The sequence below is a fragment of the Chelonoidis abingdonii genome, chromosome 1 (genome assembly GCF_003597395.2).
Source record: "Chelonoidis abingdonii isolate Lonesome George chromosome 1, CheloAbing_2.0, whole genome shotgun sequence".
Classification (NCBI taxonomy): domain Eukaryota; kingdom Metazoa; phylum Chordata; order Testudines; family Testudinidae; genus Chelonoidis; species Chelonoidis abingdonii.
The window spans coordinates 210,017,986-210,035,984 of NC_133769.1; the positions used below are offsets into that span (position 1 = coordinate 210,017,986).

The following is a 17,999-nucleotide window of genomic DNA, read 5'->3' on the forward strand; positions in this document are numbered from 1 at the left end:
GAGGAAAGGAGACAAAAGATATAGCTGATCGTATCCCCCTTTCAGGAAATGCTGTTCAGGTGTTTCAAATTATAGACTTACAATTGCATTCACATCCTACAACTGCTTTTTTGGGGGTCTAATTAACACTACTGTGGTATTAGTGGTGTTCCCTGTACTAGTAGCCTTTTGGCTAAGAGAGGTGAAAACATTATCTAGTACTTTGCCTTTTAAATAAGGTGACTGTGGGAAAAGCTAGAAGGAGATCTGGTCATTCTCCTCCCTTCCCAGCTGACTCACCAGAAAAGTGAATCGTACCTCGCACCCGATGTCACTGGACTAGAGAGCAAGTTGTGGGCTGGGTTTTTTTGGCTTTATTTAAAGGGATTGTTCCAGGGAAAAGCTATCTTCCCAGCATGTTTTCACACAGTATTATGAAAGAGCAAGAGAAATTGTCCAGCTCAGATGTTCACCTGAAGCTGCTTTACCTGCGGGAATATAGTGAGAAGGGGATTTCATTGTGCTTCCTAACCCCTCTAATCATAAAGAAACACCCTGTGTCCCTCACAGTAGCTGCCATGCTATTTCCAATTTCTCCCCCTGCCTCCCCACACTGCCCCCCCGAGAGTGGAAGGCAAGGAGTGGTTAATTGAGGAGCTTGACTTACTGATCTGTCCAGCACTGTAGGGACAAAATCATATCCAATCCCCTCCACCTCGTACGTTGTCTTGTCAGTCTTATTCAGTTCTTCAGGCTCAGCAAGAATGGAGCCCTGGGGATCGACACCAATAATCTGGAGAAGGGGATTTCAGTTTTGGCTACTGTTGCATTGTTTTTTCGAAACATAGCCATTAAATCAAAGCGTTATGTTAGGACTATTACCTCACAAAACTGTCATGCCGGCCATACAGATACAGGCTGTAATCACTGAAATAAGTCTTTTTTTCACTCTGTCCTTTGGCAAGTTCCCTTCTGCACACTGCCTTGTTGCTCCTACCCTCAGCAACTCATCCTACTTGGTCAAGGTGTGAGATATTGTAGGGGAAAGGCACAGCTCATTCTACGCAGATTTTATTTCACTAAATGGAAGGTGTTTGCCCTGATCCCACTCAGAAGTCAGATCTCTACCATTTTGTACCAGGAGCAAGCAGAAAGTCTCCTCAGTGTAACAAGGCACTATTGCTAAAAGCTAGTGTCTTGTTTCCATTGGAAAACAGAATGCAGCCATCGAGAATCATAAGGTAACAGAGACAGGAACAATGTGCGCCTATTGAGGGGGACACAAATTTGCATGTCTCGGGGCAAGTTTCATTCGGCTAGAAATTCAGTGATCCCAGAGAATTACCCCTTGTAACAATGAAGGGAAAGTGCAAACACCTTTTGGATACAAACAGGTGTCCAGAATATACACATTAGGGAGAACAACATTTTTCAATATGGGCCATATGGAATTTGTGGTTTAATTTTCAGGATCAAACCCCGACTTGTGTCACAAGTGAAAAGAGAATGAGGCGGCTTCCTGTGTTTTTTGTGAACAGCTCAAAACTGCCACCCAGCTCAGAACAAGCAGATATGTCACAGGTAAGGATTAAAGTGCCCCAACAAAGATGAGAAAAATGGGACTTATTCCCACAAGGAACTTTGCAAGTCACTTACAGCTAGAAATAGTTACTAAGATGCTTTAGTTTGCCACTTACTTTGCAATCTGGGCATTTCTCTTTCAGCTTTCTTGCAATGCCAGTAATGGTGCCTCCTGTACCAGCTCCAGCCACCAGCATGTCTATTTTTCCTATTTTAAGTGCAAGGAATCAAATACAACCTTGAAAACATTCATTGGGATTATAGATAAAAATTTTATTGCAGACGAGGAATGCACAAGATATATTACTCTCTCCAACGAGAGCGCAGTTAACGTCAGAAAGGTGACAATGTAAAGTAGCCTTTTACCTCAAAGCAGGTGTATTCAGAGACCTAACTTCAGCCCTTGTTCCCCGTTCTCCCTCTCGTTTAGTGCAACAGGGCCCAGCTTTGTGACAGCCTTTTGGGTCTGCTGCAACATCCATGTTTTCAAGGCTTTGGAGAAGAGCTGAGGGGTGTGTGTGTCGTATTTGCTATCTGTGGATTTCTTTTATGATGTCTGGTGACAGATGTTGATCTATCCTTATTGTAGCTCTTTTTGTGCATTAATAAAATAATCAGGACTTGGCCAACAATTATTTTATCTGATCGTCTTTAAATGATTTATTACCAGAAATAAAAGAGCACTTCACTAACTCTTGGGCACTTATATAAAAAGTGTTGCTTACAAATCAAACACATCCCAAGAAATAGGGCTTGATTCTGACCTCACACAGGTGTAATTTCATTGACTGAAGCAATGACATCAGACTTACACCTCTGACAGTGAGATCAGAATAAGGCCCATTGACTTTACAAGATGGATTGAGAGTCAAGATGAGGTCTGAGATCAGAATGAGTCTTCAGTGATAGTAAAACCACTTTTACACTTGCAAACTGAGGAAATCTGACATAGGAAGCATGCAGAGACAAACAAAAAAAAAAACGCATTATATAACTCAGAATATAACTGCACTTTACATGCAGGTCATCATCACTATCAAAATCTAATCTAGGGCTTTCTTACTTTAAATACAGAAATCCCATTGAGAAGCTAAACATGAGGTTTTATGACACAGACCAAGAAACCTGATGTGCAAGCTCCCTCTACTGGCTCCAAACACAACTTACTGGTAAGTATGAATACAATTGTGCCATGGTAAAAACATGCATAATTCCTGGCACTGTGACTGGAAAATAAATAATTTCATGCTCAGGTCGTGGTAACCTTGTGGACTGCGTTGCCGCACATTAACAGTTTGTTAGTTTGTTTTGATTTACTCCTCTGTGAAATGGGACTAGATTCAAGTGAACTACGGTACTGTTGAGGCATGGCAACTGGGTCCACATAAATAGCAAAATTCCTGGTTCCGAGACAGTGGTGATCATTGTGACATAATCATGTCCTTGTGAAAAAGCTTGGTTCCTAAACTATGTGTATTCCTGAGGACACCATCAATTGAGGAATGTCTTGTGATGGAGTAAGTGGACTTTACACATAGAATTTTAGTATTAAACTAAATTAAATTTAAATTGAAGATAAATAAAAAAACAGATCAATAAAAACCTCTCATGTTCAGTTTAGACGAAGAACTAAGAGTCAAGCCTTTTTAAAAATCACTTCCCATTCACGAACACTCAAACTCCTTAACTCTTCAACTCCTCTGAGCTATGCAGACTTCTTTATCTAGGGGTAATCACTTTGCCTGGCCAGTCACAGTCACAGAAAGGTAAAAGCAAAACGTTTGTTTAAAAATATATTTTTTTAAAATCCCACACTTTTAACTAGAAGTGTCTCTCATCTGAATTATGTAAATTTTACACAAACTATCTCAGAGCCTATGCAATTCTATACCCGAGAGCCTCGGTCTGCTTTTTACAGGAGGATGTGATTAAAACAAGAGCACTCCAGAGGTTAATTCAAAAGAAGAATAAGCGAAAGAATTAGCATACCTTCGCACTGCTGCAGGATCTCCTCTGCTGTAGTGTCATAGTGTGCCAAGGGGTTACTGGCATTGCGGTACTACATTGAAATACAATGGAAAAAACATATGGAACCATGGAAAAAGCTCATCAAAAATCACATCCTGAGGAGCAGGTCAAAAAATGACCAGCGGTGTTCAACCCCCACAATAACATTGAAGGCCCCCACCAGTTTCTAAACTGTTCAGCCATTTACCAATACTTTCTACCTTGGCCTAGAAGAGATTCCTGCAACTGCCCCAATTGCAAGCAAGTGGTATTTTTGTGCTAAAGTCCCCAACATTCCTGAAAGCCAAGGGCAATCTGCTTGTGGGATTATCTTCTGTAGAAATTTGAACCTTGTACAATTCCAATAGGCAGAAATGCCAACCTAGCAGAGAACATTATCTTGGTCTTTCTGTAATCTATGCTAACATAGGGTGGATAAGAATAGATCATTTAAATATATATGTATATTTTTATTTAAAATGAGATTTAAATTAAATCTTTTTTTTTTAAACAAACATTTGAAATTATGGCAACCTATGTTAAGGCCTAAACTTACTATCATTATCAATATCACTTGAAATAAATTAGAAATGTAATATTAAGCAGTATATGGTTGCTGCCAAAAAGTTTTAAAGAAAGTCAAACCACTGAACTAGTGGAAGTCACTTGGCAAGTACCAGAAACCACAGTTTGAAGTGCTAAATCAGCTTCTGAGAGCAGTTGCCTTTTCTGTGGGTACAAGAGTATTTTCCTCATTTCAGTTTATTCAACTAGTTCATTTCACTGACTAAATCATTTTAAATCAAGGCACTGACTTGGAGCTGAAAAAGCAGAGAAGTTAGTTTTTGTTCATTGATCAGAAGAGGAAAATCAAGTGTGAGAAAATGAGATTTACTACTTATAAAATCTTGAAGGATATGGTGACCGGAAACAACCAGTTCAATTCACTAAGTATAGATGCTTCCCTTGTTTAAAAAAATCACTTAGATGTAAATGCAAACCATATTTTACATTTTTTTTTATGTATCCAGCACATTTAAAGTAGTTTTATTCAACTAACAAAACAAATGCTGTTTTGCACATTTTTAATTCAATTTCAATTTCCATCCAAACAGAGCTGACACAAATCACAGGTAAAAAAGTTAATCTAGTAAATAAGAAATGCATTGTTCCATAACATCATAAACCAAATGTAAAAATTAAGCATCTGAAAGTACATTAATCTATGCACAATTATTAAGCCATTCTATTAGATTGTCCTGGTTAGCAAAAAGACGACCCAAGTTTAGTGCAAAAGCTATATTTAATTGTAAACCAACATATGTTAATGGTTACCAATCAGTCAAAATCAATTTTTCTTTAGCAAAATAACCAAAAAGTACAACTACAAAACAAAATTCAAACTGATGATTTAAATCAGTATTTCTGGTTTGCTGATTTAAATTATGATTAAAATTGTTGATTTAAATTGCTTCAATTTGAAAAGCCAGTTCATCCTGGGCTTTTTGTGCCACTCTACTGATCTGCTAGTTTTGCTGAGTTAAGGAACCTGGTAAGGTAACAGCAATTCACACTTTTAGATCCAGAGATCCCAGGTTTAATCTACACATACCCTCATTCAGGGCTGTTACCCTTTTATCCGTGGAGTGCAGGAAGAGGATATTACCAATATTTCTCTCTATCCTACACATGCACCTCAGTTGTTCGGGACCTTACCTGGTCTAGGATATGGGAATTGGGTATTTCATTTTTCAGTCGCCATGCTACTCCCACATGAGATTCAGGCGAGTCAAATCTGGCAGTGGTTGGGGTCCTCACAATCTCAGCACCAAGAGCTCTCAGAACATCCACCTGAATCAAACAGAGTCAATCAAAAATCTCCATAGGCACAGAGACCCTTCTGGTATGCCAGAGGATGAATAAAGGCCAACTATAAGCTTTACATAAACAAGATTGTGCATCTCTTCTATACCTACTGCTTAAAGTCTGTATCAATTCAATCTCCAGAAGCAAAGTGTTTCAGAACAGATGCCCCAAACAAGTTAAACGCTATCCTCTCTGCCTTGGCTTTTTAAATGTCTAGTGGCCTGAAACACATGATCATTGTTGTTTGCCTGCAAGGACACACACTAGTATGTAACCTGCATTTTCAGCTCAATCTAGTTGAAGATCCCCCCTGCTCCCCAAAATATCTAATTAGTTCTGCTGGTGGAATTACAGAGCTAAAACAATTCTTATCAACACAGCCAAGCAACACTGTTCCATTTCCACAACACTTATGTTTCGAAAGCTACGTGATGGATTTGACCTGAAAATATAACATTCAATGGCAAATAAGAAAAGAGCATTTGGCTACAGTCCGCTTGTCTGGAATATGAATCTAAGACTCTCACATTTCTACATACCTTTTTTGAGTGTGTAGTGAGGTGTTATTCCATGCAAAGTATTAAAAACATGTACACATGAGCTACCTTACAGACTAGTAAAGACACACCCAAGACTCCCCTAGAACCACCATTTTATTTCCAATGATTTGTACAGTGCCTTGCACACTAGGACCCACTCTTGGTTGGCTCACAGACAGCACCATAATAAATATGTTAAAAATAAGTATTAAGTGCCGTGATTTCAACATATTATGCAGTAGACCTCCACTTAGATAGCAAAAAGGTAGATCCCTTAACATAGACATCCCCTTTATACTTGCCGTCAAACCACGAGAAGTGTGATCTTTTGAAAAAGTAATTAGCTAAGGAGGGTTGGGTATAGGCAGTGTTTAAGCAACAGGCGTCCAGGGCAGATCCAGGTGCTGAAGGACGTGGTGTGGGCAATTCAGCATGTAGCACTCTTCCTTTCATGTCAGAACTTTGCCCACGTGCCAGCAGAGTACCAGAGGGCACCTCTCCTGCTAGAGTCGCAGTCTTTTCAGAGGACATTGAAAATAGGTCCTAATCATTTGTGGCCATTAAAAATCTCATGTCGTTTTCATCACGAGTAGTGATGTTAGTTCCAATGGCCTCGCTTAGTTCCACTCCAGTTTTGCCTTCTGCTACAGTTACTGTCGTTTTAGCTGGGAGAAATTTTTTTTCTTCGCTTGTTCTTGATTGTTTTAAAATATAGGAAATATAGGCAAATTTTAAGCTACTTACACCATCCCCAGCCCTCGAGGTGGCTGAATTAGAACAATGGGGAAAGCAGTTCTTATCTGTGAAGTTGGTTGGGCACTTTGGGATCTCTGTGTGAAAGGCACTATTTAAATATATCAGCTGTAATGTTCAGGTACCTCTTTCAGCTACGTAGTGGTTTTGTACCCCTAGGCCTGCCTAGGCTCAACAGCTGTAAAGATTTCACTCACCCAAGACTTGGGAATGGAAAATTCTTAAAACAGCTGTGCCGATGAATAACCTGCTGCCTCCACGCAGGACAGCCCTAATGCTCCTTGATTCAAAGAATTAAATGTAAGGAAAAGAAAACCCTCCCACCAAGAAGCCTGTGTATAGTGCCTAGAGCTTAATCATGAACACTCAGCATTGTGTTCTTTGCCATCCTGCCTAGCACTGGTGTAAGGGAACTACCTGGACTAAGATCATCTTATTCCCATGGCGAGGTTGTGCGCTGCTCTGAATTTTCTCTTCCAAATGGATACCTAAAAATTGAAATCAAAGGAGCAGAGGCTCGATCCCACCATCTTTACTCAGGCCAACCTCTCTCTGACTTCAGTGGGAGTTCTACCCAAGTGAGTGGTGCAGGATCGGGATAAAGCACAGCAAGGCTGAAGTCATGAAGGCTAGAAACTGATTTCCTTCCACTGCTGCTACAATGAAGGCTTCCATATTGATCTATTCCCCTTTGTCATTAAAGCTTCCTCACCACATTTGGATCCAAATTTCCTTAAGCTGAGGAAAGAACATTTTTGCTTTGTGGTCACTTGCCATCACTTCCCACTGTGTAACCTGAAACAATACACTACAAATGTAGCACCCTCTCTCCAATCTCACCATTCTACATAGAACATGATGTTAAAGCATCCAGTTCTTCAGCTGTCTCCACGGGCTTCTCTCAGATCCTCCATTCAGTGACAGTCTTTCCTTAGATTAAGTATCACTTCAATTTTCTGCTCGCATCTAAAGTCTTTCTTGTCACTGACACGAATTCTTTAAAAATTCCTACAAGCAGCGGTGCTACAGCTACTGGCTGCAACACCTTTATAATTTCTGCCTTTTTGCTTTGCGACTGGCCTACCAATATTCCCCTTCAACATTGACAGCAACCCCCTCTGCCCTCCCCCCACCTGAAGGAAATTTATACATATACTCTGATCAATTATTTAAAAATATCTGACATATGGTAAATTGGTTTGCAGTGTCTCAGTATCCAATTTCATAGCCAAAAAGATGGCATCCTTCTCTCATCAGGATCTGAACATTTTGGACAAATTTATTTTTAATTATTGGCAATACAAGTAGTTCTGACCTTCTCCATGCTCATTTTCTCTGGCATCACAATAATGCAACGGTAGCCTTTCACTGCAGCAGCCAGGGCCAGCCCAATTCCTGGAAGCAGGGAAATATAGAGTATGTTGTAAGAGAAACAAAACCACAATGGTAGCTTCTGCGTGTCCCAGTTTTAAGAGCTGTTCTCCCCAGGCTTGAATGCAGTATCACTGTAGAGACTAAAAAGGAAAAAAGGTTGCTACCCTCCAAGATAGTTGAAGAGGAGGACCGTCTGCTTTAAAAGCACCATTTGCCTCAATCCCAGACCAAAGCCATCAACAAGGTGAGCAAAGAGGGAAATTTACAAGTTCTTGTTGCTGTCCCAGCCTAGTTTTTCCTCTGCCCACGTTACAGATTTAGGGAGTGAATAGAATTTCATAGACTAAAGCCAGAAGGCACCAGTTAAAATAATCTAGTCTAACCTCCTGTAGAACCTCACTCAATTTCTACATCAAGCCCATAACTTCTGTTAGAATTATCCTCACTTTTTTCTAGGCTGAATTTATCTAGTTTCAGCTTTCAACCACTGGACCTTGTTATGCCTTTGACTGCTCAATTAAATATCTGTTCACAGATCTCTTCCTCGGGCAGGTACTTGTAGACTGGGATCATAGAATACTAGGGTTGGAAGAGACCTCAGGAGGTCATCTAGTCCAATCCCCTGCTCAAAGCAGGATCCACACCAACTAAATCATCCCAGTAAGGGCTTTGTCGAGCCTGACCTTAAAAGCCTCTAAGGAAGGAGATTCCACCACCTCCCTAGGTAACCCATTCCAGTGTTTCACCACCCTCCTAGTGAAACAGTGTTTCCTAATATCTAACCTAGACCTCCTCCATTGCAATTTGAGATCATTGCTCCTTGTTCTGTAATCTGCCACCGCTGAGAACAACCAAGCTCCATCCTTTTTGGAAGCCCCCTTCAGGTAGTTGAAGGCTGCTATCAAGTCACCTCTCAACCTTCTCTTGGATAAATGAAGCTCAACCTGTTAGTTTCTCTCTCTCTCTCACCTTAAGGCATGTTATCCAATTCTTGAATCATTTCTGTAGCTCTCTTCTGAACCCTTTCCAATGTTATCAGATACGGCTGGCCAGAAAATTAGAACTCTATTTCACAAACAACGTTAAGGTTTTGGAATTTATTTTCATTCCATATCAGAGCAAAAAAACGGAGACCTTTTGAATTCCCCATCCTCTCCCACTCCATTAAAAAGAGCCACCTCACAATAACCAATTGCCCAGTGGTCAGAGCACTCACTGGGGAAGTCTTCTTGCTCTCTTATGTCACAACTGTTCCACCTCGTATAAATAATTAAATATATATTGTGCCAGAAAGAGACTGGTGATTAGAACACTTGCCTGGGACGTGGGAGATCCAGGTTCAAGCCCCTACTCTGAATCAGTAGCCATTAGGTATTCTGGGGTGGGTTTCTCTGAGGAAGTTTTGTTGAGACATACACTTCAAAATAAGTTTGGTTTTGAGAAATCAGATTTCTGATGAAGATATTTCATTGAAAAATTCCCAACCAGCTCGTCAACATCCATTCTAAAGTGATGACACCAGAACAGGATACTGTATTCCAACCATGGTCTCACTAATGCCCGATACTGAAGTAAAATCTGACCAACATTGACAATCAGAAAGACATTCTAAAACCCAAACTCTATTACCCTACACTTAAGAGATTAACATGAAAGTGCTAAATATGTCAAACTAGGGAGCCAGGTGCAGGGGAGAGGAGAAATCCTATCCCCTTCTTAGAGAAATTTGCTTAGTAGCTATGGGGCAGAGACCAGGAGTGACCAGCAATTCCCTGTGCTACTGTGACCCAAGAACCTTCTTGATGTCAACCAGAAATGAGGTGCAGGGGGGCTACCCTGATTCTGGGATGTACATTCTGGTTCAGCAAAGAATGTCATATCAGGTCTCAGATGAAAATTGGTGTCACATTGGTCACAAATGTCACTGTGAAACGCATGTACAGATACTACATAGGGCAGTGGTCCCCAACCTTTTTCATCTGGCGGGTGCCAGACAATGAGCCACGGAGGACCATGGCGGTGGACAAGCACAGGCCAAAATTCCACCAAGTGGCATTTCGGTGGATGCTTGGCCACCGGCCAGTACGCGGGTGCACTTAGACGCCATGGCGTCCGCAGGCACCACGTTGGGGACCCCTGACGTAGGGAGTTATGTATGTATACTGAAAACATGTTCTTAAAGTCTGTATCAAGACTGGTGAAAAGCTGGTTTTCTGTCAGACAGGAGATGTCTATTCTCACATAAATTGAGTATTGTCTTGTTCACAATTGTTCCCCTATCACCAGTCAGAACTGAATGCAAAGGAAGGATTGTAAAAAAGAACTAACAGGAAGAGAAACACAGCACAGGTAGAGAACCTTATCTGGAGGTGCATAACAAAGGTTTACTTGGGTATATCTGGGAAGGGGGAAACTGGAATACCCAGACACTCTTCACTGAGGAAGTAAGAGGACAACGCTTTTGCTTTCCGAAAAATGGATCTCAACCAAGCGTGACTGAAAACGCTATAGAGGACTCTGGGTGAGATAACCTTCTGTAGAGAGGAGGTTAACCTGTTTAGTCTCTAGAAAGTGTGCTATGATTTCAGTTTATATGTAACCATTTGTTTCCAGTATCCTTACTCACTATCACTTGAATCCTCTAGACCTGCTATTTCTGTGAGTGTTCAGTGGATAAGGGGCTGGATACTACAGGGAATGCTCGGAGGGGGCTTGGGAGTGTCTATTTCTACCAGAACAGACAAAAGAAGGCCTGAAGAGGCCTGGAAGGCAGTGCTTGTGCTGTCACAGAATGTTGGTTTCAGGAGCTGATCCACAGCAGGTACTGACAAGACTCTTTCACTCTAGGGCAGGTGGTGGTGATGTTCCTCAAAACCCTCATTACCCCGGGGAGCATCACAGCTGCCTACCCTAGGCCTTGCCTCCATTCTTCACAGCCTTTAGTAAAGCAAGACAGTCTTCACAGGGAGGAGAAGTCCTTCATCCTGCACATTTCTCATGGTCTCTGCCATTCTACCCCATAGATTCCACGGCAAGAAGGAAATTCTGATTTAAGGCACTTAGTCCTGTTAGTGTAACAGAACATCGTGTCAGCTACAGCCAGCTGTATGACCACAGGTAAGGAGTCAGAGGCATGCAAAATACAGATCCAAACTCACAGGTCTCAAAAGTGGGATTCAGACTGCAGTTCCAGCCTTCAAAAGGTGAGTGCTGAAAACAGATGTATCTAGATAATCACCCAGTGTTTCTGCTAGGATGTCATGTGCCTACCAAAGGCTCTAACCTTAAAGCTATTTTCCCTCCTTTCCAGACCTCACTCTTGCTTGTGCTGCAGAGCTGTACGAAATTAACTTGTGCTGAGCTACCAGCAGCTCTTGCAAGCTAAGCAGGGTCCAGCTGTGTTAGCATTCAGATGGGACACCTCTGAAGAACAGCTCTGTGCTGCTGGATATGGTGTTGGCTACTCAATAGGTTCACCGTAGAACTGGTGTCTCAGAATAATGCTCTGTACTACCTGAAGTCATTTGGGCAAATTGTACAGCTAAGCACCTCACCACTTGGACGCATATGGCTCTTTCCACAAGCACAACCCATGAGGTCCTGGGCAAATTCCAGCTTTGGGTACTCTATTATGTGATACAGTAGCATCTACAAGCCCCACTCACGGGCCAGGACCCAATTCATCCTGCCCCCCTGCATCCTCTCTGCAGTTTCAGTTGGATACAAGATTGTAGAATAAACGTACAAGTTAGCAGTCCTTGTGCTTCAGAGCAGAAGCTGAAAATGAATTCCAGACTGCTCTCATTGACTATTCTGCTCCCCTCCCACTCACTGAATAACTTCAAGATTACACCTTCCTCTGAAGCATCCAGCATCAGCCACTATCTGAGACAGGATGCTGGATTACTGATCTATTCCTATGGACTAAGAGGTATAAAAGATGGTCTAGTGGCTAGGGTGCTGGACTGACATTTAGTAGACCTGAGTTTGAGTCCCAGCTCAGCCTCATGCGACTTTTGGAAAGTCACTTTTAATCTGCTCTGGACAATGAAGAAAATACTTCCCAACCTGATGTGGGTATAATGAGGACAACAAAGTCCTCTAGTAATTGCGGTGCTCAGGTACTAACTGCTATATATATATAAAAAAAAGTAAGCATTAGTCCCTGCAACCTCAACACTACTTCCCACCCACTCTGAGCAACACCAAGCATCGTATTTTCCTTCTTCAGATGGACCCTGAGCTGGGAGCAGAACTTCTGTGAGGTTCTCTCCTCCTGTCAGGCAAGGATGCATTTTCTCTTTTGAATGAGCAGCTGTCTCTGCTCCAATCCCTCCCTTCCCTGTTCCATGGAAGCCTTCAGACCATGTTCCCACAATTCTTAGCAATCTCACTGTGACCTAGAAATTCTTACCTGTGTTTCCTGATGTTGGCTCAATGATGGTGTCCCCAGGTTGCAAAATCCCAGCTCTTTCTGCATCCTCCACCATCCTCAGGCTGATTCGATCCTTCACGCTCCCTCCAGCATTAAAGTACTCACACTTTGCCACTAGAAACATAAGAGTCAAATATGTGTGGGGGGTTTTTGTTTGTTCTTGTTTTTTTAAAGAGGCACTACAGTGTTCACCAGAGGAATTCTGACTCCTTACTTAGATCCAAAAACACTCCAGCAAAGATCATTTTTGCCCAGTTAAACACCCCCCATCTCCCAACAAGACAATGGACAAGTCAGCATTTCCAGCGTCTTTCGCCAATTTGATACATTTCACAGCTGACCACAGGAACAAGAAGCCCCACACTGTGTCAGTTTCATCTTAATCAGTGGGTCTCTCCTTTTGTCCTCTTTTCTCTGCTTGTTAGGCTGAGGCAGAGGATCAGAGAGGATTAAAAAAGCCCATGTGTAGCTCAAACCAGCAGAGGGGACATGAGGACAGGTTAGGGTGCTACTACTACCACCACCATTTGGAATTTTTTAAATAGGCCATTCCCTTGCCAATGAAGGATTATTCCCTACTGCATTTTCCACCTCTTGGGAGCTTGAGCTAACTTTTAAGAAGTCCATGCTTTAATTTTAGCACATTTCTGTAAGTTTCAGCCCTTTGGACAACAGTAAACAAACTCTTAATCGTCTTCTGTGATGATCCCCTCCATGTATTTTTACGCTATTACGATGCAGCAGTCATTATTTAGCCAAGCTATGCAGACTGCAGTTTGTTCTTTTAAATCTTTCCTAAAAAGTCAGTCGCTTCAACTATTTCATCATTTGCACTGCTCTCTGGTGGCTATTCTGCAGCCTCATTCTGAAGGGTCCAATGGCAACGCCAAGAGCTGGTTGAAAGTTTCATTTGAAACTTTTTGGACCAAAAATGGCTTTTTAATCAAAAGGAAATATCAGAAAATGTCCATTTTTGATGTGTAGCGTGTGTGGTTTGCTTGCTGTTTATGCATACGTGCGCAGGGGGAGGAGGAGGTAGAGGTAATCAAAACACAAGAACTCAAAAACTGAAGAATTTTCTTTTTGCAACTGAAAAACATTCATTTTTGTCAACCTTTTCACAGGAACAAAAAGCATTTCCCAACCAGCTCTCGTGAACACTGTTAAATAGGGTGATCCAGATTTCTGAAGATATACCTCTTGCGCAATATCTGAAGATACATCTCTAATTTCTGTCTGCAGCAGGTACTCACAGAGTTCACATTTGAGTCCAAAGAACTTTCCGATCCTGTTGATTTGTACCATAGGAGTATCACCAATTTTCTTCAGAATGTTTGGCAGGATGTTTGGAGACTTTGACCTAATGCACACATGCACAGACACATTGATCAGTTCTTGACAGTAACACTGGGAGGTCACATGCTTATTTTGGATGTTCTTTTTAAACATACAGAAGTGTGCAACAGAAAGGACTTTCCAAGATAGTAAAACCCTGATCCAAAACTTTTGGAGTACTCAGACATCAGTGAAATGGTGTGGATAGCATAAGGTACACGTATTTACCTCACGCAACACATAGTTCAATAGTTTTCAAACTTTTTTTCTGGGGACTCAGTTGAAGAAAATTGTTGATGTCCACAACCCAACGGAGCTGAGAATGAGGGGTTTGGGGTGTGGAAGGGGCTTAGGGCTGGGACAGAGGGTTGGGATGTAGGGGTGAGAGCTCTGGGGTGGGACCAGGGATGAGGGGTTCAGGGTGTGGGCTGGGGGTGCAGGCTGTGGGATGGGACTGGAGATGAGGGGTCTGGGGTGCAGGAGGGGCTCCAAGTTTGGGGGGAGCTCAGGGCTGGGGTGTGGGTTGGGCCACGGACTTACCTCTGGTGGCTCGGTCAACGGCGCAGCCGGAGTGCAGAGGCAGGCTTTCCACCAGTCCTGGCACCATGGGCTGTGCTGTGTCCCGGAAGCGGCCAGCAGCGGGTCTGGTTCCTAGGCAGAGGCAGCTCCCCCCAGTTCAGAGTGTGGAGCTGGTGCTCGGGGCAGGAGCTGTGCATGGAGCCCCGTGGCCCCCTGCTTAGAAGCCAGATCCGCTGCTGGCCGCTTCCGGGGTGCGGCACGGTGTTGAAACAGGTAAGCACTAGCCTGCCTTAGCTGGACAGCACTGCCGATGGGAATTTTAATGTCCAGGTCAGTGGTGCTGACTAGAGCAACCCAGTGCCTGACATGCTGCGACCCAGTACTGGGTTGCAACTCGAAGTTTGAAAAATGCTGATATAGTTTTTTGTCTTCATTACCAACCACTTAATTTAAATTTTTCACCTGATCAGGGCAACTGCTTAATAGGTTACTTAATATGAATTAACTCTGGGTACATGTACACTAGCAAGTTTCTGCACCACAAGTTATACCACTTATTACAACGCTGGAATGAAACTGCTGTTGCGTGTCCACACTGTGCTTCTTGTGCATCCACATTAGCAGCTCTTGCGATGGCAAAGACAGCAGTGCATTGTGGTAGCTATCCCACTGTGCAACTGGCCACAGGGTGTTTTGGGAATGGTTTGCAATGCCTCATGGGCCAGGCACAGCATCACATGATGCAGGCTTCCCAATCCCATTGTTCCATAGGCATCCTACTACATTGCCAGCTGCTTTTCAACTTAAGTAGTGGGACAAGGGGGGGGGGGGGGGAACAAGCCCTCTGGCTTATTCAGCTTCACATCAGCTTCTTAAAGCAAACGGTTCATGGGAAAGGAACGTTTGTACATTGTTAGCAAATGTTCTTTGTTTAGAAGAGTTGGAAATCTTATTTATTAAGCATCAAGAACAGGCTCTTCTAGATTGGAACGGGTACGTTAATTTTAAGGAAAGAGGTGAAAAGGAGTTCTCTGCATCTCAAATTAGTAATGAGGGGGAGCAGGGAGGCAATTTATAAGATTTCAGATGTTTTCTCCTTCTAGCAGATATGGGCTATAATAAAAAGCATATTTTCTGGAGAGATATACAGGGAGAGGGAGATAAAGAATGATTCCCAGGTCAAAGGCAAGAACTACAAAGCTGCGATCCACAGCCTGCTATGCTCACACCATCTGAAGTAGGTTAGCATAAATTTCAGCCCTTCCAGGGAAAATGAATGCTTCAGTCATCTCTGCTGAGCATGCATATATAATGTCTATCAGTGCCACGACTGCTCCAAGCCATGGTTTGTCAACAAAAGCAGACTGGAAATAGACTAGATCAGTGATTTTCAACCAGTTGTCCGTGGACCCCTTGGGGTCTGCAGACTATGTTTAAGGGGTCTGAGAAAGGTGGTTGTTGCCATAGAACAGTGGTTTTTCAACCTGGGGACCGCAGACTATGTCTCAGATTTCCAAAGGGTTGTGCACTTCTATTTGAAATGTTTTAGGGGTCCGCAAATGAAAAAAAAAGTTTGAAAACCACTGAACTAGATGATCTAATGTTCCTTTCTGGCTGTATGAACCTATGAAATGCTGAGCACAGATTAATGCTGCAATTACAGGTAGGTGTGACCAAATTCCTGGTAAATTTATTCATTTCTTGCATGCATTTTTGGGGAGGGCAGGTTAAATAGCACCATTTAGGGAAGATGAAGGTGAATGCATAAATATGAGAAAGCGAAAAACTGTCAAACACAAAAGATGACCTCCTGACCCCACAAAAGTCAATGGGAGTTTGCTTCTTTTATAACAAGCTAGGTTTAAACATATTAATTGATCTTGCAACTATTGATTACACACATCAGATAAGGAAGTGTTCATATGCAAAATCATGCCAATTTAACTAATACAGCTAAAAAAATTCACACCTTTAGTTAAACCCGTGCAGTGTTCTGAGGGGACAAAATCTTGGTTAACACTGAAAGGTAACAAGGAAAGAAAGGTATCACTTACAAAGTGAGGTGATAATGAGGGGATTCAGAAGGGGGTTTCCCGAGCTCCCAGGTACACTTGCTAGGGGTGTCAGGTCGGATCCATTTTCTCCCCTCATTGATGTTACAGGGCTCCTTCTCCAGCCCTCCATTCAGCATGCATTTAGCAGAAAAGTGAGGGTAGGAACCGGCGTCCATCTCTGCTTCTGGAGGAACTGAAGGCATCGTGTCTTTGAAAAGGAAAGAACCACCTGCCATTATTTAGACTCACTTTGAGCATCCTCTGAGAAGCAAAAGGATTACCTCAAAGCCACTTGACATAAGCAGCAGACTACTTTAAATCCTATTTTGTCACGATGATACAGATTGTTATGGAGGCAACCGAACATAAGAGCAATGTAGGCTTACATCACATACTGCTACTGTCTTGCTTTCATTATGACACACAAAGCTGAAGTCTTCTGGAATCTTCTGCTTTCCCCCTGTTCATCCCATCAGAGGAGGGGCTCAGTCTCAAGCTGTTCTAGTATCAAGCTCTAGTGAGACAGCATAGCCTAGTAGTCTAAACATGCAGCCGGAGCCAGGAACTTCTGAGATCTAATAATGGCTCTGCTGCTAACTCTCTTTGGGGGGCTTGGGCAAATCACTTAGCATCAGAGTCTTAGGCTATGTCTACCCTACAACTTATGTTGGCAAAACTCATGTTGCTCAGGGGTGTGACTAGCATACCTCCCCGAGCAACACACACATCTACCCTGCTATAACGCGACCTGATATAACAGAGATTCACATATAGCATGGTAGCAGCGGGGCTCTGGTGGCGCTTTAAAGGGTCTGGGGCTCCGGTTGCTGCAGGGAGCCCAGGGCCCTTTAAATCACCGCTGGAGCCCTGCCGCTGCTACCTCAGGGCTCACCAGCGATTTAAAGGGCCCAGACTCCCCGCAGAGACCAGAGCCTTGCCGCTGCCACCCTGGGACTGTGGCAGTGGGGCTTGGGCAGCATTTTAAAGGGTCCGGGGCTCTGGTTGCTGCGGGGAGCCCTAGGCCCTTTAAATCACCACCAGAGCCCTGCCGCCCCTACCCCAATATAATAGCGTTTCTGCTATAATGCGGTAGGGATTTTTGGCTCTCCACAACCGCGTTATAGTGGGTAAGTGTGGCTGGGTTAAGCGGCAGTGTGCACAGCACTATGTCACAGAGAGACCATCTCCCTCCGACATAGCTACTACCACTCGCGGAGGTGGTTTTATTGTGTCAATGGGAGAGCTCTCTCCTGTCGGCACAGAGCAGCTACACGAGTGATCTTACAACTGCTTCAATACAGCTGTGCCGCTGTAGGCTTGCTAGCATAGACATGGCCTTAGTTTCTCTATACATGAAAAACAAACAACATACAAGGGTCTTTTAAGGGCTGGTTAGGGTTTGTGCAGCACTGCAATGACAGTAAGAGTTATGATCATGGTTCAATCTGTGAAGGGCGTATAACTGAAATGGGAAGTTGGGCTTGGCTTTGGGGCAGCACTGAGTGGCAAAATTTGTGACCACGTCCTGTGCAATGACAACGGCATGAGGACAGGCTG

At 43.0% G+C, this 17,999-nt stretch overlaps 1 protein-coding gene across 3 annotated transcripts in view; it reads right to left on the minus strand.

Moving 5' to 3' along the window:
• Positions 1 to 16,645, minus strand: part of CBS (cystathionine beta-synthase) — a 94,554-nt gene extending 77,909 nt beyond the window's left edge. For 2 of the 3 annotated variants that reach the window (XM_075073964.1, XM_032790166.2), the window contains exons 1-8: positions 16,443 to 16,645; positions 13,788 to 13,894; positions 12,514 to 12,648; positions 8,041 to 8,120; positions 5,284 to 5,418; positions 3,550 to 3,619; positions 1,677 to 1,768; positions 647 to 772 (exon numbers count right to left, since the gene is read on the minus strand). In XM_075073964.1, coding sequence (XP_074930065.1) covers positions 647 to 772; positions 1,677 to 1,768; positions 3,550 to 3,619; positions 5,284 to 5,418; positions 8,041 to 8,120; positions 12,514 to 12,648; positions 13,788 to 13,894; positions 16,443 to 16,645 — 948 coding nt within the window. The remainder of the gene's footprint in view (positions 1 to 646; positions 773 to 1,676; positions 1,769 to 3,549; positions 3,620 to 5,283; positions 5,419 to 8,040; positions 8,121 to 12,513; positions 12,649 to 13,787; positions 13,895 to 16,442) is intronic. The other variant, XM_032790164.2, reaches the window with a different exon arrangement.
• Between the last annotated feature and the right edge of the window lie 1,354 nt (positions 16,646 to 17,999).